At 36.5% G+C, this 21,212-nt stretch overlaps 1 protein-coding gene across 2 annotated transcripts in view; it reads right to left on the bottom strand.

Annotated features, from left to right (window-relative positions):
• The window catches only part of EFTUD1 (elongation factor Tu GTP binding domain containing 1), a 75,345-nt gene extending 54,523 nt beyond the window's left edge, over window positions 1–20,822 (bottom strand). Inside the window, exons 1-11 of one of the 2 annotated variants that reach the window (XM_010191282.1) lie at window positions 20,730–20,822; window positions 19,991–20,058; window positions 19,733–19,817; window positions 18,120–18,253; window positions 17,369–17,506; window positions 16,314–16,528; window positions 11,431–11,554; window positions 10,485–10,561; window positions 10,238–10,374; window positions 9,387–9,509; window positions 6,729–6,828 (exon numbers count right to left, since the gene is read on the bottom strand). In XM_010191282.1, the coding sequence (XP_010189584.1) occupies window positions 6,729–6,828; window positions 9,387–9,509; window positions 10,238–10,374; window positions 10,485–10,561; window positions 11,431–11,554; window positions 16,314–16,528; window positions 17,369–17,506; window positions 18,120–18,253; window positions 19,733–19,817; window positions 19,991–20,058; window positions 20,730–20,820 (1,292 nt within the window). In that variant the 5' untranslated portion in view covers window positions 20,821–20,822. The remainder of the gene's footprint in view (window positions 1–6,728; window positions 6,829–9,386; window positions 9,510–10,237; window positions 10,375–10,484; window positions 10,562–11,430; window positions 11,555–16,313; window positions 16,529–17,368; window positions 17,507–18,119; window positions 18,254–19,732; window positions 19,818–19,990; window positions 20,059–20,729) is intronic. The other variant, XM_010191283.1, reaches the window with a different exon arrangement.
• Between the last annotated feature and the right edge of the window lie 390 nt (window positions 20,823–21,212).

Raw genomic sequence — 21,212 nt, 5'->3', positions numbered from 1 at the left:
AAAGAGTGTCTCCTCTTTTTCCCTACCATATTTTCTCCCTTGCCTTTTTTAACTCCATGAGAAAGTATCTACAGCCTCATAATATTGGCATGAAAAAAATGGGACCATGAAAATTCTGGAGCAGAAAGAAAAATAGAGGCTCCCTAACGCCACAGAGATGCGACAGCATCCAGACACCAAACACGTGAACCAGGCACAAGTGATAGAGCTGACACAGATGGGTAGCCACATTATCACTATCTCATCTTAACCTACATTGTGCAGTAAAAAATGCTATGGAAATAATAAAGTGGAAAAGAGTATAATATATATACTATTCACATTCAGTAGATTATTGATTAAGTGCATCAGATTTCAGGTAACTGCTGACTTCTTTATTCCCTCAGTCCCCTAGGATAACTCATTTAATTCAAATGGAACACCAACTAAACTTCTTCATGCAATCAATGCCTGAACATGACAGCTCTTCTACCTTTCCATGTTATCAAGGGGAGACTTCATTCCAAAACATTTCAAACATTCACACTGAATAATCAAAACAAACAAACAAACTGGCCTCTGATTAATAAAGAGTTACATTTATTTTTTTAATCTTTTAACCTTCAAACCATTTTAAAAAGGAAACATCACAGTCAGACTGATTTTCAAAAGACTGGTACTTCCTTCAGCAAGTGTCTGTGATGCATCTCCCATGCCATGAACAATGTTTTTCAAGTGGCTTTCTCTCCATACAGTTTTTACCAGTTAAATTCAATGAGCTCATGGACACGTGCTTGACTTCATGAAACTAAGGGGGTAATTTCTGTGAACATCTTTAAATTCACATAATTTATAGATAATCTCCTGGGTTGCTCCTCATAACTGCTCTTCAGAATTAAGTTCTAGTTAAATCACTGGCTGCTGTTCTGCTCACTGTCTGGCACTCAGAGACGTCCAACAACAGCGTCCCTACCCTAAGGACAAGCGGAGCTCGTTTGAAACAATTCAGCATGGAGCACGTCCGTGGTTTTCCTAATCGTCCTGAAGTTCATTAATTTCTGGATTAAACTGCTTGATATCTATAGAAAACTCATGTACACATACTAAGATTTTTTCATATCTTTTCTATTGCAACTGAAAGCACTAGGGCAATTCACCGTAGTAATAAAAGTGTACGCACAAAATGAACAACTGAAAATTATCCAAATCAAAATTTACATAAAATTTCAAATAATGATCTTACAGAGCTTCTGCAAAGGATAATTCTGGGTAACTGTTTCATATTATATTGTATAGCAATTATCATTAATCCTGAGATATGTAACAAAATGAAGATATCAATATCAAGCTGTCATACAATGCCTTGAAAAACTCTTGACTGATTTACTGACCTTTATCTCACATACTAAACATGCAATACAGAAGAAGCTTGAAGCAAAACTCTTCCAGAATGTTACAAGCTTTTCTCTCTTCAGCTTACAATTACACAAACTAAATTATGACTAGAGATTCAACTTTCATCCATTACTACAGATTCCTCTCTTAGATCAGTTATAAAGGCTTTAGCTAAATTCAAATGAATACTGGTACAATGAAATTTATTTCATAACAACCCTAAGTTGGTTTCTTAATTTTTGCAAAGCACCTATTACTCTATTAATTATATAACTGGGTGTCATCTTCAGATGTTAACCTGTAAATCTGAGGCTGTTCAGATGACTTGTGCCATATTCATTTCTAACGCACTAACCACAATTTAGAACAAACTATTAATGCAAACAGAAGATGATGGGTTCAGATCACTGAAAGTCATACTGCCTTTAAACATAAAAAATAATTTAATTGCAAGAAGATAATAATTCCTTACAGGGCTTGAAGCTTTATAAATGTTCTCTTCTTTTGATCAAGACAATGTAATGTCTTTTTAGCTGAAGGTTGGGAAAATACCACAGATTTAAATTTTTTCCAGTACAATTTTTAGGAAACATCAGAAAGGAAATAGATGAAGTACACAACAATCGGTTGGTTTAAGACATGCAAACAAGCTGGACCACAGAACAAACAATTATCATCATAATTCCATGCAGAATTATATGGCTAAGTGCTTGTTTCATGGTGACACCTAAGAAAAAAAAATATATCCGATTTCAAGCTGACTGAGGAGAAAGAAGTACCTTTTGTATAATCTGGAGGAAAACTGCAAGGTTATTACAGGTTTTATGTCCCCTAGTGCAGTCATGAAGCACAATCTTAGTACATCAGGTTATCTGGTCAATAGACTTTTCTTTATTACCACTGAAAAGCAGAAATGGAATTTCTTTAGTGTACTCTATTCATCAGCAGGATTGTTAGAACGATGGACCTGAAGTAACAGAAATGGTTTGTCTCCTACTGCTGACATTGCATCATATCACTGTGACATCTGTACCTAAAGCTCTACAAAGTTAGTAGAGAACTTCATCTTAACAAACATCTGATAGCCAATTTACATTTTCTCTGTATTTGCTATTAAATACACACAGCAACAACTAAAACTACTTGAAAGCAATTGTAACAAATTCTTAAACAGTGCTCTTTTACACTGGGTTAGATGAAGACAGGATTCTGAACCTCAGGAAGAGCAAACTGGAATATTCATACTCTGTACCTAAATGCCAAGCTCTGCTTTTATTTATACACCTACACTCAACCTTTCTGTCTTAGACTGCAGTTCAACGTAACACAGAAAGGAGAGAAAGAAACAGCATATGCTGAATGAACACCTAACTCTGCACACAGCAATACTTAAGAAGAAATAACCACAGGCATCAACCATGGCCTCATTACATAAAGCAAGTAGCTGCAAAAAAAGCCAATATAGCCCTATTTCCTACTGGTTTTGGTTTTAGATAATTTACGTGAAGGAGATTGCACTACACTTTCTTGACAGGGGTCTATTTAGTATAGAATCTATTGATTTTTAATGTCACCGTCTAGGAGATATAGTTGCCAACAGCAATCTCAAAGGAAGTTGTTTTAATTAAAAGTCCAACCTTCGTTATCATTTGCTGTACACCCTGGACTTAGACGAGCCTTTTGCTTCTCCCAACCTATACTTAAAAAGTATTACAAGCAGATGGCAGAAATAAGGCAAACTATAAAAACTGCAAAGTCAATTTGTGGCTTCTAAGAAATTGTCAAAAAGGTAACATCAACCAATACTACCTTACAAAAGGAAAGAAAAAGACAGTGGTATCACGGATCTACATTTTTTCCTCTGGAAGCAGAGTATAAGTCTAGCCAAAAAATCCCAAATAAACAAAAAACCCAAAACCCACTAGAGAAAAATCTCAGATCTTTTTACATGCTTTAACACGCTTTAAAATACTCCTTCTCGCAGCCCCTACAAAGGATGCAAATAACCTAGCAGATCAGTTCAGCAGTTCAACATCAGAGTACACAAGAACACAGTTATGGCTCCTCAAAGTTAACATGTAAATGGAACATATAACATATATTAATGTTCTTAAGTTAGTAAACATGAAACCACTGTTAGCTGGCAGTGTATGTATCCCTTGGTCTGCCCTATGTTCAGGCATTTTTATGGAGCATCCTCATGGAATGTCAGTTTAAAGATTGGATCTCACACACTCCATGTGTGTGAAATCCTTTTCTGCATTCTTGAAGAACTGCTTACCTGCAGAATGTTAATAATTATAATATCCAGAAATACACATTTAGCTCTATTACTGTTTTTCAAAAACTGGAATCCAACTGTCATTTCAAAACAAAATTGTTAATATCACCTAATCAGCAAAATTACATCGTGCTGATAATGACTGGTTATCTCAAAGAAAAAGTCATGTGAATTCATTTTAGTACTCGCCAAATAGTAACTAATTTAATAATTTACTATTAAGGCCAGCAAGAAATACTTTTCACACAAACTACAAAGCAAGAAACCACAATTTTCATTTTACTAAATAAACAGGGAGAAAGGACATAGTGTCTCCTGGCACCACTAATATGCCTCCTGACTCCCAGAAAGAATTCCAGGACAGTCCTCATTCTTCTGCAATATTATCTCAGAAAGCCTAATTCATCTAAATTTTGTTTGGATTTTGGGGGCAGCTCTGCATTACTTGAACTATCAGTCAACTGCAATCCTCCACCCAACGCAGTCAACCCAGACTGATGATCAGAATTACAGATTTGTTAAACAGTACGTATCAGAGAATAAAATTACAACTGTATTTGCATTCTGAAAAAATTTGAGAGCAGCACATTTTTTTATCTAAGGAGAAAATCACAGAATTATTTGGGTTGGAAGGGACCTTAAAGATCATCCAGTCCAACCCCGCTGCCATGGGCAGGAACACCTCTCACTGGATCAGGTTACTCAAAGCCCTGTCCAACCTGGCCTTGAACACTTCCACGGAGGAGGCATCCACAGCTTCCCAGGGCAACCTGTGCCAGTGTCTCATCACCCTCACAGTAAAGAATTTCTTCCTAATATCTGTAGGCTTAATAACTGGGAATACGCTGTGTAGGAGGCCGAACTGGTGGGTAGCAGTGACACAGAAACCTGGAGCATCCATTCCAGTCCGTAAACGCTCAGCCCCAGGCGCTCTGGGGTTGTGCGTTAACGCTTAGTGCCAGCGCCCCTCAGCTCCGTGGGCTGCCGTCTGCTTGCCCGGTGAGCCGAGTTGGTGGCAGTGCCGTGACACCCGGACAGCGTGATGCTGCCCTGCTGTTTGCTGAATGCCAGGGGCAAGGAGGGAGGCAGGGGTGAGCGTGACTGGGGCCACAGCGCAGGAAGCAGGGTGTCTCCTGCAGAGCCAGGAGAGAAGGGGAAGGCAGCAGCGTGGCCTGGTGCTCTGTGCAAGGCTTTGCCTGATGGCCGCAGAGAACAGGGTGCACTCAGCTGCCTTTTCCTAATGGATTTTTTTCTTTTCACAGAGAGTCTTTTATTTTTGCAGGCCAAATCTATCCTCTTTCAGGTTCAGAACAAAACCAACAAACCACAACGCACAAGCTTCTGTACTGAATGCATCCTTTGCAAAAAAAAAAAATAAATAAATTAAAAAATGGAGCTGGTCATACACATGTTATGAACCACAATACATGGCAAATTTCTTCAAAATATTCTTTTTTCTCTCTTTTAAAAGAATAAAAGCTTAAAACATGGTGAATAACCATACATGTAAACCAGCTGCCTTCCTGGAGGGGGATGACTAAGAAGAATAGAAAAAACACCAAAAAATGTAAGAAGAGTATCAAAGGAGACAGGGAAGGAGAGTTATCCATGTGGCAGAGTGCTCATAAGCAAATAACAGAGAATGAAAAAAAAAAAAGGTAAGAGCTATCCACTAGTCTCTGGAAAGTCAGAATCTCTCAGATACAGTATTTTGCTTGAAATCCCAAGTTCCAGTCACAAAACAGGTCTTGCAGTGCCTAGCTTTTCTTTCTTTTTTTTTTAATTTTGACTAAAAACTTGAAAATGTCCAATACTTTTTGTGTCTGGTGTATGTAAAAGCCACTTTTGCATCCTCATCATGTGAAAGAATCTCGATCCTCCCAATAAATAAAAGAAGAGGTCATTGTCAGTGACAAAACAGCCAGAAAGTGATGGCCTCTGGGGATTCTTCTCTGGTAACTCAAGTATATACCCAGGAAAGCAGACAAAGCAGGACTGGCCCTGCTGTGCTACACCAGGACGAGAGCAAGAATTCTTTGTCTGAGGACAGAACTCAAAGTAAAACTGCACCATCTAGTGTCTGGTCAATCTATAAGTGCAATGAATTCAGTCTTACCAGAAGAAAGATTTTTGGTGGAAGAGCCATAGATAAGTGTGGTAAGAACAAATTGATGTAAATCTAGGAGGTGTGTGAAAAACCTAAAATAGTAGTAAAACTTGCAAACATTACCACAGTAACAGCACTGTTTTTGCTGAAATATTTAACAGTCACAATCAGTCTAATTTAGTAGAAAGTTAATACAGAACTTGACTACTGAAAATGCTTCAGAGGCGTAGAGCAATAAAAGGTCAAGATGAACCTCATTCTTATAAACTCATTGGAAAAGTACAATTCTGTAAAAAAGCAGAGGACTCCAGCTAAAAGTAGTTCAATTAGGTATATCAGGTAAATGAAATCTGCCTTTCTTTCTCAAAGAAAATAAGATGGTCATTAAACAATAAAAAGCTGTAATAAAAACCTTCTATACTTCCCAGAATAAAATCTTTCGAAGTGCGTTAATGCCTTTTAGTTCACTGCAAAAACTTATTCAAGGTTCAGACTACTTTAATTAACACATTTTATCTGGCACTTACAATGGACTGGATGATCACTAAGGTATTATGCCAGATTTGTGTTTCTTGGTACAAGCACAAGCTGTTACGATCATGCCAACACAACCTTACTGAAGTACTTAGAAAGCATTACAACTCAATCATATTTTCAACCAAACATCCTGAAACAGCATACAATGTATATATTAGGATGATACATTTGGAGACAAGTTCTGTTCTCCAATAAATGTGTATTTTTCTCCTGAATACATCTGCTGTATCTTCTAAAACAAATGTGATAAACAAATCATCTATTGAACTCATCCAGAAAATCTCTACTCGCTGAAAAGGTTTTATTGCATCTTAGGAATTCCTGAATTATTTTCCCAGGTCTAAAACAATTTATCCATGCTTGCAACATAACTTTTTTCCCTAAAAGCATCTAATGTAGATCAGAAAGTTAAATGTTACATTTTCTTACCTTGGTTTATTGTGTGGTAATGCTTTTGCATCAACAGCAAACATTTTGGAAACAAAGACAATAACCGGGGCTGTTCCTTCACTACTGCATTTCATAAAAGCTGAATAAACATAAAAGGAAGTTATTTGCACAATTTTTCCCAACAGTATGGCTTTCCATGAATTTTATAGGAATTACTGTTTATTTCCCTTTTCAATGGTAATATGCTAAAGAAAAATTAACAGGAAAAGTAGAACATTACTCTAGACTAATCATTTGATAACACTGCCCATATCTTCAAGTCTCTTTCACAGTCAAATGAAATGACAAAACTGTAAAAATGAATGCTTCATAACAAACTACATATACTCCAACTAAACATATTGGTTTGGTATTTAAGGTGAGCTCATAGGTTGGTTTACATTAGAATGAAAACCAGAGCAGTATAGAATTAAGACTGAGCTATTTATTCAGTACCTCCCAGTATTCTCTCCTCATTTCAAACTAAAGAAGTAAGTCCTGCACATGTCCAGATGCTTGTATAATCACAAAATTGTAACAACTTCACTCCAAGAATGGCTATTGCTCAAAGGATGAAAGATCTACACTAAACTCATACAATACATAGGAAATTCCCATACCCTATTTTTTCATCCAACTTGGAACACATCATCAAAACCAAAACGGACACAATACCATTCAAAACTTCTAATACAGAAAATAGTCTTCTACATTTCTCCCTTTATCTGATCTATGAAAAGACTACAGTGTAAAGTGCTCAGGCAAACAATGTGCAAGACTGCTACTAAAAATCAGCAAGATACTCACTAAATGTGAAGTACATTGTTCTTTCATAACCAAGAGCAGTAAGATTGAAGCTTACAGCAGCAACTTTCTTCTAATTAACTCATACTGATACAGTGTCAAATACTATAGAAGAATACAATGTTTGTAGATGTTCAGTAAATGATGAAAGTATCAGTTGTTTCAGCCCCAGGAAATTCCTAGCAGCCTGTCAATTTGACATTCACATCTCATCTTAAATTGACATTTGATATCCCATTAGATTTCTTGAAGCTCTCTTTAAAAACTCTTCTATAAACACCTTTCACTACACATACAAAGTTCAGAAATGTTTTTAGCTGTTACTAGCTTAAGTACTATATCTCCTTGTAATTTTTACCAAACTACCTCTTCAAATATCAGAGAATATTTACTACCTTACACCAAAATGGTATGTGCAATTAGAAAGAATGTTTGCAGAACAACAAACTCGTACACATAAGGCCTATTTGTTCCCTACAGACCTATCTGAAAAGATCATTTGGGAACATTCTTTTTCAGACTACCAGATCTGGGGGAAAAACATCACTTAATTTTGTATAGAACATCTGAACCTCCAAGAGGAGATTACCACATACATATGGAGAATTAGGAGATTGGTTCACCACTGAGCATTACATCCGTATCGTCAGTTTCAACTTTGATTTTCAATTCCTCTAAATATTCCGCTTCAGCAGTTCTCATACGTCTTTCAGGAAAACAACTCAGCAGTTGTTCACCTTTCCAAGGCATCACAATTTTTATGAAGGAACATACATGATCACAGAGTTTATGCTTACAAATATTTCAAAGGTAGAAAAAGGAACATGAGCATCTTGCAGGCTCTCCTGCAATCTGCACACAAAGTTTATTTTCATTACTGCTTATTCGCTATAGGCTGTAAAAGAACTGTAAAGTTAAATCCTTGAACGCAGTCTTTCCAGTCCCTATTATAATTTTATAGCACAGGACTTTGTGATTATCAAACTTCTTCTTGCATACCTTTACAAACAGACATCCCAATGTTCAACACAACAGTGTCTGAATATACGACTAAGCCCTTCTTGAGGAGGAACTCTTAGTTAAAGCTGGAAACTCTGCCAGAACTGGACATGAAATTGTGATCCCAATGGCAAAACTTAAACTAACTTCTTCATTTAACACTCTGGGTAACAAAATATATTTGTTGCCTTGGAAGTCTTTTGCCTCTTTGTTTTATTTGCTAATCTTTTATCACTCTGGATTATTATGAAATAACTAAGAAATCAAGTTATACCTTGAGCTATGGAAATGCTGACGAAATACTTAATGACATTATTCGTAGTAACAGCTAAGCTGTATCTTACTAACTTCAGTAGTAACTTCTTAGCAATAAATTCAACAGAAAATGTTTTATTTTAAATTACCAAAAGCTGGGCCGAAGTTACTCAAAATACTTGTAAAAAATGAAATCCACATTCAAAACCCTACTGGCTAGAAATTAATGATTTTAATATAGAAGTTGGTAAAATATTTAGTTCTCAATTACATGATATCTGATCTCTTCTACTATTTAGAACTAAAAACAAATATTAAACTCATATCCTTCCAAAATCCCCAGTGTCAGTGTCTTAGACTTTACATCACCTGCAGCTTGAGTTTTCTAAAAACCATGAACAGATGGGATTGAAGAAAAATGTGTGGCCGTAAAAATAAGACATAATACTATGACACATCACTGACAAACATCAAGAAAGCTACTACAAGTAAAATAACTACAAATCTAAGTACAGATTATTACACATCTTACGATCTGAAGAGAAACAAAACCACCAAGATAGAAACAACCTTCATGTTAATGGCAGAACACCTACTCACCACTTTTCAGTTCCTGAGTTTCTGGTGGCAAAGAATCAAATGTTCTAGCTCCAACACACATCAGCTTTTCCACTCTCTCTGCAGTGATATCGAGAGGACTGGGAATTTTATTACACACCATGGCTAAAACACATTGCTAAGGAGATACTTTATATATTTATATTTCCTTACTGAACGCATATGAAAGGAAGACAAACGCTTTCATTGTTAGTTTCTTTAAATCAACCTCATGCACTAACTGCCAGCAAGAACAGATAGCCAAAATCCAGCTCTGTCAGTTACAGTGCACACAGCTCCTTCTCAAGGCAGCAACAATTTCTGGCATGTATCCATGGGCAGAATGGAGTGAAGCAGGGGTGGCTCACACCTTGTGTGCAACTGGGAAACGACAAATAGCACAACTGGGGAAAGATTTCAAAAACGAAGTAGTATTTATACATCAATAATTCATTAATATTTACTATAATATGTATTATGTTATAAATGATGAGAAGACCCAGCAGACAGAGCGAAGGCTGATCTTGGATTAAGAAAGTGCATGCTTAAAACATAACACTAGATACTTGGAGAAATTCATGGACAGAAGAGCTAAGATACTATTATAAAAAGGAGACTGGCTTATCCTTCAGGAAAAAACACTAAAATTTGTATATAAAACTATGTAACAAAAGTGTATTGTTACACTACCTCCAGCTTCATAACCTATTTTCCTAACAAAAGGGCATGTGAAAAAGCACAAAGTTGGTGTAAATTGCAGATAAGTCACTTAATATTATAAGTGAAAAAATAGGTCCAGTCAGCACAGATGCACATGTGAAAAAGAGAGAAAAAACCATCTTCCTTAAGGATACAGAGGACTGCATCAGATATTGGTAGCCACTGGCTACAAATGGCATTAAGATGAACTTTAGGGTCTGCATGCCTTGACTCCCGTGCACCAATTTTCAATCCCAAAGAGGTGACTATCTTTTCAATTTTTTCTTTGTCTCTGTAATGAAAATAGTAAACAGATTAAAAACCACAGTAGCAAGAATATAAAACATTTCTTGTTTGAGTATTTAAAAAGAAATTCCATGAAAACTTTATAGATCTTCTCACCTTTTCATAACGGCTTCATACAGACTCCATATGTTGTCCAGCACCAACTGCACAAACAAAGGTTTCTTTCCTTTTGACTGGTAAAACATAAACATACAGCTAATTACTAGTAATTACTCGCTTATACAATGAGCTTAAGACTGCACTTTTAACTGACCATTTTCATAAAAACTTTATTCAAAATCAAGACAGTTATCTTTCTACACAAGATCACTACTACAACACTCTATCTTATAAAAACGGCATAAGGCACAAGATAAACATGAAATTTAACGGTGAAGGACAAAGGTTTCAGTTTCAGAAGAAGAGCCTGATAAATACGGAGCGTGTCTACCTTCAGCCTAGTTACTCTTTTTATAACTATTAATCTTCATCTATGAAAACATGAAAAAATCATCATTAAATAAAAACAGGGAAACTTCCTTCTCCCCTCTTAACTTTTACTGGTGGAAACAATGCAAGAAAAGTGTAGTTTACAGGCCGGCGTTTTGTTATAACATTCGACGGGATCTCACTAAGGCAAAAAAGATTTTCTAAATCCTAAGCTAAATGTGAATATCCTAAATCCTTAGCTGTTGAAGGATTCTTCAGATAAGGCAGACATCCACTCACTACTCTGGTTTCTACGCTGTTAGTCCATTCATTTTGAGTGTTTCGCTCTGTGCTGAATCCTTGAAGCAGGAATGTCCCTTGTTTTGTGAACAGAGACATCCAAGAGCAACTGTGAGCGCTGTTAAATTAGATTTCCTCCACGTAGCTTTTGAATGGTCAGTTTTGGAATGTTCTCTTCTGCAATGGCTGAACCAAGGCTATTCTTGTGACTTTATACCTCCACTGACGTTGAGTGAAAAGGTACTGAGGTCAATTTTCAGAACACACTGAGGGCACAAAATAAATGAAAATAAACAAAATAAAAGCCAGGTGATTTTTCTGATAACCTCCCTACCTGGTCACCTTTCATTATCTTCTTTGCTTTTGTATTTAGATAATAATCACCCCACAAAGTCTTCAGAAGTACTGCAGGCTTGACTCCAATCTTTTGGCTATACAGTTTGGCAAAATGCTCAATGCTGAAAGGAAACAAAATGCATCCTGATAAAAGTGTAACGCTGCTTACATGTGCTTAGCAGCCTAAACAATGGATAGCTTACATGAAAATCACACACAAATCTCAAATCCTTGTTTTACTCTCATCTTTCCAATTGCCTTCACTTTAGCTCACATAAACATATACACCTGTAAAAAATACTTAGTCATAACAGCTCAAAGACTGCAGTACTTGTCTGTTTTTGTTTTGTTTCAAGTGTGAACTTCATTTGAAATAAATATTTGTGCGCTACTCCCCCCAAAAAACTCAAAAACATAATACAAAAGTTCTAAATATTTACGTGATAACTTTCAAATTCATTCTAAGAAAACCGTCCCATGACACATTTAACTATGGTCTGTGACCAGAACAGTACAAGTTAAAGATCAAGTATTCTTTTGAGCTGCACTTGAACCTTCAGATGGTAGTAATTATTTTTCAAATTAACTACTTAGGGCACTCCCTGTTGTTTGACTCATTACTTTAATAATGAGTAAATCCCAGAAAATAATAATAAAAACTCTAATGCCAAAATTGTGTTACAAAGCCAATTGTGTTGTTCAGTGGTCCCTATGAATTAATAAAAGGAGGCTGCTTACAACCTAAAGAGGGAGTCCTGAACATTCTATGGCTTCCTCGCTGAAAACGTTCAGTGAGCACTAATAGATTAAAAATCCATACATTTGCTCCTTGTGCACACAGAAACAAAAAGATATGTTTACAATTGGAACAATCCTATTTACAGAACAGTATTTGTGCTTTGAAATTCAGAATTCTCAAATTTCTACTAGCCTAAAAAAAAGACCTGCCCATGTCAGCAAGAGCTCTGAACTACTGAAAAAAGTGATTCTTTTTTTTTTTTTTCCAGAAACCACCTCAAACTCAGAACAGGGGGAGAACCTTCAAGTTTCTTGAGCCAGCAGCTCCTGCGTAAGTATTTATGGCATTCTTTCAACACTTGAAGATTACGAGAAAAGCATATGTACTAATTGCACTGGATGAGGCTGGCGCTGCCTAATGGCTAAATGTTTCTGCCATGACAAGCCATAATACCTTTAGGAACAGAACCCACAAACATGTAATCAAGGCTTGCCCCAGTTAAGAAAATGCTTCACTGTTTCATATTTCACCACATGGTACTGCTGGGAGTCCAGAAGTACCTCTTGAAACTAATGAAGGAAATGCTCATTTCTTCCCCCCCTCACCATATGATTTATCAGAGCCAGTTCACCATAAGAAACGAAGCAGTATTCGAAAGCAAACAACCTCCATTCAGCTTCAACAAATAAATGAAAACATTTTCAAGATGTGAGGGGAAAAGAAGGAGAATTAGGACAGGTACAAATAAGAAAACTAGTAGCTAAGAGTCTCGTTATTTGTTCAAGCTGTAGGCACAGTTTGAGAGACAGAAAATAGATTAACGCAAATCAGCCTATTTTCTAATGTGTAGAGAGTCTGATCCAGACCCAGCAGCAGAATACTAACATCCCCTCCTCCAGTTAGATCCATAAATGTTTTTGGCTGCGTCACAATCTTGTTCATGGATAGTTCAATTACTATAACCGTAAAAAAGTTTCAAGATATAAAGCAGAAGGGGACTAAAATTTGGGGAGTCTTAGCAAACATGGGTTTTAGACTCATATTCAATGAAAAGCATTATATGTTTCTTAAGTTCATCTTATATCAGCATGTACTGGCAAAGAATAAACAGAAAGCCTATCAATTCTCTCTAGTATACCAGTATAACAACCACAAAAATATGGACAGATCATATCTGGCCCATTTCTTTAAGTCAATTGAAGATAAACTACACCAAATATTTAGATTTCAGCCTTACAGAAACTCTGCAAGTAAGGTTCAAGCCACTTGACAAACATTTCAAGTGGCAGCTAAAGCAAACACAAAGAAACAACTAAAGCTTGACCAGTTATCATTCCACTTCAGATTACTCTAGCATATATCATAATCATCTATCACACATTCCACTCTGCAGAAACAACAGTTACCAACATATACTAAATGCTAAAAACTTTGTGGAAAAAAATAGCTTTAAAAAAGAAGATTAAGACAAGGTATTACCTCTGAAAACAACAAATTAGAGACTCTCAAGCCCTAAGCACTGTCTTAGAGAAATCTGCTTACCCACCTCTCTGTTTAATCCCAATGTTATGAAGTAACACCTGGAAGAACCTCACAGAGTAAACTCCTGTGTCAAGCAGTTCAAATTGAAGTATTTTTTGCTAAATTTCTGTGCTGGAGAAACAAAAAAATTTTCTACCACATTTAGGTTCTAATCCCCCTCTGCTCTGCCCTTGTGAGACCGCATCTGGAATGTCCAGTTCTGGGCCCCTCAGTTCAAGAAGGACAGGGAACTGCTGGAGAAAGTCCAGCGTAGAGCCACAGAGATGATGGAGGGAGTGAAGCATCTCCCTTATGAGGAGCGGCTGAGGGAGCTGGGTCTCTTTAGCTTGGAGAAGAGGAGACTGAGGGGTGACCTCATTCATGGTTATCAATTTGTAAAGGGCGAGTGTCAGGAGGAAGGAGCCAGGCTCTGCTTAGTGATGCCCAATGACAGGACAAGGGGCAATGGGAGCAAGCTGGAGCATAGGAGGTTCAACCTGAACATGAGGAAAAACTTCTTTACTGTAAGGGTTATGGAGCACTGGCCCAGGCTGCCCAGAGAGGTTGTGGAGTCTCCTTCTCTGCAGACATTCAAACCCTGCCTGGACGTGTTCTGTGTGACCTAGTCTAGGTGATCCTGCTCTGGCAGAGGGGTTGGACTGGATGAGCTTTCGAGGTCCCTTCCAAATCCTAACATTCTGTATGAAATTTAATTCTACCTGCACAGAAAGTATCAGATGGAAAGAATTTATGAAAGGAAAATAACTATCTGAAGTCTCACTTTTACAAAAATAACCATTATATTCACCTAGCATTTAAGAAAAACATGCTTCCCTTCCCATTTACAAAGGTGATCATAGGGTGTTTATGACCACATACTTATATCAGAATGCAGTTCTGTAACTTATAAAATCTTAATAGTTGATAATTTACTTGCAAATATCAAGTAGCTTGATCTAAAGAAATAGCTTCAAAATTGCTTTTGAGCAATTTATTGTAACAAAGTACAGTATAGTTTTCTTTAAGAAACATTTTTCTTAATGTTTAGCATTTCCTGGCAGCACACTTAGAATACTAATGCTAAAGTAGGACCATCATTGAACTTCCCAAAATAAAAGCTTAGCTTTTTGTTTTCATTTATTCCCTTCCACAGGCTTTGTCAGTCTCCAAAACAAAAGCAAGCTGCAAACTGCCCAATCTTTATCCATATAGGACAAAAATAGCTGATAGCTCTAAATCATCCCAACATCTGCTAACAAAAATGTTCTGATGCCAAACTTGAACAACTTTGTAACAGTTGCATCCCAAATACTCTGTATAACAGGTTTCCTACCATAATCTATTTTTTTCGATGGCATTTCAATCAAAAGTTAAAAGTCAGGAAAACTAAAGCCTACAGAAATCAAAATACTGTTTCCCTGCACATCATAAAGCAGAAGAGTGACTGTGGGCACCATATGAAAACGGAGGACGTCAAATAAGAAGTACGTTAATGTGAAAATTACCAAAGGTATCAGAAAACTCCCTCTAGCTTTCAGAACTGAACAGGTCTCCTCTCTCTCACAACCTCTATGACTAAAGAATATTCCAACATGTCAGAATTTGAAGATCTATTTTCCATTTCCCTTACATCACTTACACTCCAATTTTTCCTTTTATAAATTATTATTATAAATTATTATTATTCATGACAGATAATTAAACTAAGACAGCCTATTTTGTTTTTCCTTTCCTCTGCAGTGACAGGAAGCGTTTGTGTTAGACTACAAACTACGCATGAAATAGCTCATTTAAGAGCTTGACTTTGACATAAGAATCTGGGCGATTTTTTTTTAAGCTTTTGCAATATTGAAGACATGCGCTGTATTACTAAGTGTATATATTTAATTACATTTTCATGATGAAGACAATGACTCCACCTTGTGGCTAGCAGTCAGAATATGAGTCATTTTTACACCAGCCTGCAGCCCTTTGAAACCAAGAACAGGACTGAAAAACAGAACTGATCACAAACTCAGACACAGTAATCCAGAAAATTTTCTGAAATCGTTTTCCCCACATGCTTACATGTAGTTAACTATCTCTGCAGTGATCTTTAGCAACTGCTGAAACAAAATATACAGATACCAGATAACAAGAGATAAGAAATGCATCTGAATGAAGAACAGAAAAAAAGAAGCTAGATTAAGACTGATGACCATAAACACTTGGGAACAAATAAACAGTTTCAACAAGTCAAGGTCTGGTACAGAAAAAACAGATCACAGTGATGCTATGACCCAGAATTGTACTGGACCAAACTGGACAGCTGAAACTACTGGCCTGATGCCACTTGCCTGCCCGATGCTTGCTACAAACATCACTGTTCCCTGTAACTGGAAGGTCCCACCCCAAACAGGGATGCCTATCATGTAGATGACAAAGCTAGTAGTATTTTCAGCTGTCCAGTGTTAATACTATACGACAATACATAATAAACAGTTGCGTTATGTCAGAAAAAATATATTTAAAAACCCATTAAAATATGAAGCAACCGAAAAAAATAAAAAAAAGATTAACTATGGCAATCAATTAGGAAAAAAACCAACAAAACCCAACCAGTAACTAAATCCTAGACTTACCCAAAACCCCAGCCATCAATTGCACTGGCAAACACTACATTTCCATGGTCTGGTGAAAAATAAAGATGTGAATCATCAGTATCTTCCAATCCAGCACTCCAGTCATAAATTTGGTCTCCTGGTGAAGTGTCTGAAATAGTTTCACTTTCTGTTTCTTTCTCAGCTCTTTCTTCCAAGACTTTAGAGGTAAAGAGTGCTCCAGTGACTGCATTGATCTACAGGATATATAAAGACACTCTTAAGATGTCTGCTCTTTCACAACACTTGCAATTCCCCCCACCCTCCAAAATATAAAAAAAAATTTTTGTCATAAGACAGGATGCCTGTGATTAATTTTGCAATTTAAAATACAGACCTTGTATACCTAATTTTGCCCATCTGAAGACACCAGAAGTTTGAGGAGACTAACAATTCAACTTAAAACACTGTACTTTCCAAATCAAAGTCAGGCACATTAGGATTAAATTAGAAACAAAGTATCACATGTAACACACTTTATCAGAAAAAGGAATGGTGAAATACAAACTTGTTACTGTCAACAAGCAAACAACAAAGGAGGGCAAATAGAAACCACATAGGTGCTTAAAAGTAAGCTCTGGGAAAAACAAGTTTGAAAGCAACTTAACTTATAATTTAAAACTTAACTTTATCCTTCCATAAATCTATCAATATCTGGAACAGTATAAAGTTCTTATTTGTCTACCTTCAAAAAAGTTTAAGCAAGTTAACAGCAAAAAGCATTCAGCATATTATTTCTAAAAATGAAGACTCTTCCTGTCAAGAGGCAGTTAATGCTCTTTTCTCTATCATGGGCATTCTGAATGAACCTCCAAACCAACTAGAAACAAAATGTATCTCAATGTTAGAAATTAGTCTAGATGTTACAGTGCTTGATCCCACAAAGTATGAAAAAACTGGTTCTGCTGCCCTCAATTTATTCCAGCTATAAGGCAGCAAAAATTACAGTCTCTCTCAATTCAAGAATGGAGAAAAGGGGGAAGAAAAAAAACCTCAACAAAATCTGCTGTGTGAACATGACACTATAGCTTGAATACCTGTTCTAGGATATTTTTAAGGTGCAAGTACGCTTCCTGAGGGGTGAGCTTGAGCTCCACAATCAAGCGATCAATTTTATTAATCACCAATACTGGACGTATATTTTCTAGCCACGCTTGCCGTAGAACTGCTTGAGTCTGTTAAGAAGGAATAGTTAAAAAAAAAATACATTACAGAAAGCTTCATACCACAAAAGAGATGGAATGTTAAAGGACAATATAATTCTACAATTTAATTAAACACATAGTAAAGGACAGGGTGACATTCAAACCAGAAATTTCACTCCCATAGTACTTAGTGTTAGTTCTTCTGCAGCATGGCAGAATTTCATAGCAAAAATGCCCACAATAACAAATAAACCCCCTCTGTATATAAGTAAGCCATGAAAAAAAGCAATCTAAATGTTTTTTTTCGTATTTTTTCATGTTAGTACCCTAAAAGCACATGTAAAGATATTCATTTCCTTTAAAACATTTATTTCTTCTCTATGCAAATATTCCATTACCTGAAAAATTGCATACTCACTGTTTCAACTCTACACCACTACATCCACTCACCAGCATTGCTTGGTTTTTCAGCACAACACTGAAACTAACTGCCCTCTTTCATACCTCAAGTACATTGTCATTTATTAAAAGTTTCACAAAACTTCTTATACCAGCTTATCTTTTATTTCTACATAATGCACTGAAGACTTTGCTAACTCTGTCTTCTCTACCCTCTTTCTCTATTTTGTATACTTTATTTCACCTGTGGACAGACTCCTTCAACAGCATCCACCACTATAATGCAACCATCACAGAGTCGGACAGCAGTAGATACTTCTGAAGAAAAATCCACGTGCCCTGGTGAGTCTATTAAATTGATCAGATACTCCTGATCACCTAGGATCAAACAATACATTAATATTTCAGAACAGTTTTCAAAAATATTTCTTTCAGCCACCCAGTTATACTGCTTAAGGTATTATTAATTTCTAAGGATCAAGTCTGCAGTAGCCATTACTCTTAAGAAAAACTCCAGAAAGACAGGAAGACTGTCAGCAGTGCAACATCTAGTGACTTGTGCCTAATTAGCTTTAATTTCACTCTTAATGCCAACCTTCATCATTCCATGCCCAACTGCCTCCAGAAAATTAAAACCAAAACCCTATCAGGCAACCAAACGAAATGAAAAACCCTAACCCTGAACAAGCTTGTAGTAGCACTACAAACAGCTAAAACACAATGAACTGCATTACAGTCTGCACTTTAAAGATAAATCATGAGACTGTCATAAAAATAAATCCTACTTTCTTGATAAAATGCCTCATTTCAGCATTGTGAGTTTTAAAAAACACACTTGTGGCTCCCTATTACTAAAATATCCTCACTGTATCAATACTGGAGAAGTTTTCAATATTTTCTACACTACTGCCTCCCAAAAAAATTCTGCTTAGCAGAGACTCCAGTCAACTTCTGATGAGCTCACTGCATTTATAGATATATATAAAAATAAGATCAAGAATCATAAAATTGTTACAGCTGGAAAAGACCCTTAAGATCATCAAATCCAACCGTTACCTAACTCTACCACTTCTAAACCATGCCCTGACTTTCCTGTTTAAAAAGTTGTATTAGTCTAAATTTCAATACAACTGAAAAATAACACAAATAAAAGGTTCTAAGTATTAAAAGTCAGGTCATTTCACAGTCAACAATGAAACAGTCACAGATTATAATTCTTAGCTAGATGATCACTGTTTTCAACTATTTTTTATAATCAGCTGTAGCTGAAATGGAAGGACTAATAGTGGCTTTTCTGTTCATGCAATTTTTCTGTTATTCTTTTTTCTGCACAAGCCTGGCAGTAATGTATTTCATGTTTTTAATTAACCTAGCTGAGGATAAGGCTGGCAAGGAACATGGAGTCCTAACAAAGATAAGACTGTAACTACACTTTAAAAACCCCCAATTTACAGCAGAGTATAACAGGCACCTTGACACTGCAGTATATAAGACTGTACAAAATCAGTTTAAAATCTGTTGTTTTTTGAAAGATGTTGACTTTCACTGACATTATGTCAAGAATTAAGATCAAAATATAGAGATTTTGATCTAAAATAAAAAGATAAGCATAAGTACTCTAATTGTCACCACTCAGGAGATATGATTGTAGATGGTTTTCCTAACCCTGAGATGAAACTTGATTATCTCAGTTAATAGTTGAATACATACCTAAGTCTTTGCAGAATCATGGCCTGACAGTAAGAAACACAAAGTAAAAGCTGTATACAAAAAAACCTCAACAGCAACAACGAAAAGATTGAGAAAATTAACAAAACTATATATTAAAGTTTATACTTGCCAGCATTAACAACTTACCTTTCACAAAGTGCAATGAAATTGCACTGGATTTCATTGTTATTCCTCGGACCTGTTCATCTTCTCTGCTGTCCAGGTATCTCAGCTGAGTAGAAAAACAAGAGAAGAGGTGATAAATCTGTAGAATTATCTTCAAAAGTTACTTATAAACTGTCATAAAGAGTATGACTACGAGAAACTGAGGTTCCTTAATCATCACTGTTAATACAGTCCCAGAACATACACACAAGAATTTAAAAAATGACAGTATAACCCTACCTTTCCTGCCAAACGGCTAGAGATTATTCCATTGCTAGATATTAGACAATCAGCTAGAGTAGTTTTGCCTGAAAAGAAAAATAAATTACTTAAATTAATACAAACAACGGAAAAAGACGTGAGACTATTATAATGAAAGCTGACAACACAGCGTTCTGAGATATCAACATAAATAAAGGCCACAAAAGTACACGCTAACTTTAAAAAAAGAATCCAATTATTCAACTTCACCTATTAGGTGCATACAAATTTATTTTTTGAAGAGTGGACACCACCTTACCTGTCATGACCAGAAAAGCGGTTGAAATAAAAACCAGTACATTAGAACCTCAATATATCATGCAGTTCGACAAAAGTTTTGTGTTCTAAAGTGAGCACTAATTATTTCCCCCTACTTAACAAACTTCTTCTATTAAACAAACATAGAAATACAACAGCCTACCTCACACGTTTAAGTCACATCAACATTCAGCATCACAAAAGTAGAAAACATTCAGTTTCAATTGTTCCAATTATAGCGTAATACTCTCTTAAGTTCTAAAAGATAAACTGCATCAAGACAAAAGAAATGCATACAAAGTACATTGAATTCCCAAAATCTGGATCAAGACAGTTTAACACTAAATCTGTGAAAACCTACTGCTTTAAAACTGTGACCAAAACATCTCACCATTATTCAAACTAACACACAGGCAAGTTCTCCTCACAAGTTTCTGCCAGTCACAAGCACCTGTCTTACCATGATCCACATGGGCTAATATGCAGATATTCCTGATTCCAGAAGTCTTCTTCTGGAGGCCAACCATCTTTTCCACACTTGTGAGGACCATGGTTACCTAATTCTGTGAATGGAGGAAAGTACTTTAAGTAGGAGGCAACTTAAGAAACAGCTTTTTAAGAAACAGCTGGGGTTTTTTTGTTTTGTTTTGGGTTTTCTTTTTAATTACATAAGTTGTGAACAGAGTTACTCATCAGGGAAATGGCCTCAGGCTCGGAGAGTGCGTCAGGTTCCTCAGACACCATTTGTACTGCCCCTACCAGAAACTCGCAGACCACGGCCACGTTTCTGTGTGTAACAAGAACCAGGAGCTGAGGTTTTGGGTCGGTTTCTGGTTATGTACGAACACGGAGCCGCCTCGGCTCTCCGCACCCAAAGGTGTCCCGGGGAGGCACAACCTCATGCTTCACACTCAGGCCGTAAAAACGCAGGGGCTGCCCCCGG

Source organism: Mesitornis unicolor, unplaced genomic scaffold (genome assembly GCF_000695765.1).
Source record: "Mesitornis unicolor isolate BGI_N332 unplaced genomic scaffold, ASM69576v1 scaffold6599, whole genome shotgun sequence".
NCBI lineage: Eukaryota > Metazoa > Chordata > Aves > Mesitornithiformes > Mesitornithidae > Mesitornis > Mesitornis unicolor.
This window is presented reverse-complemented; position numbering and strand designations above follow the sequence as displayed.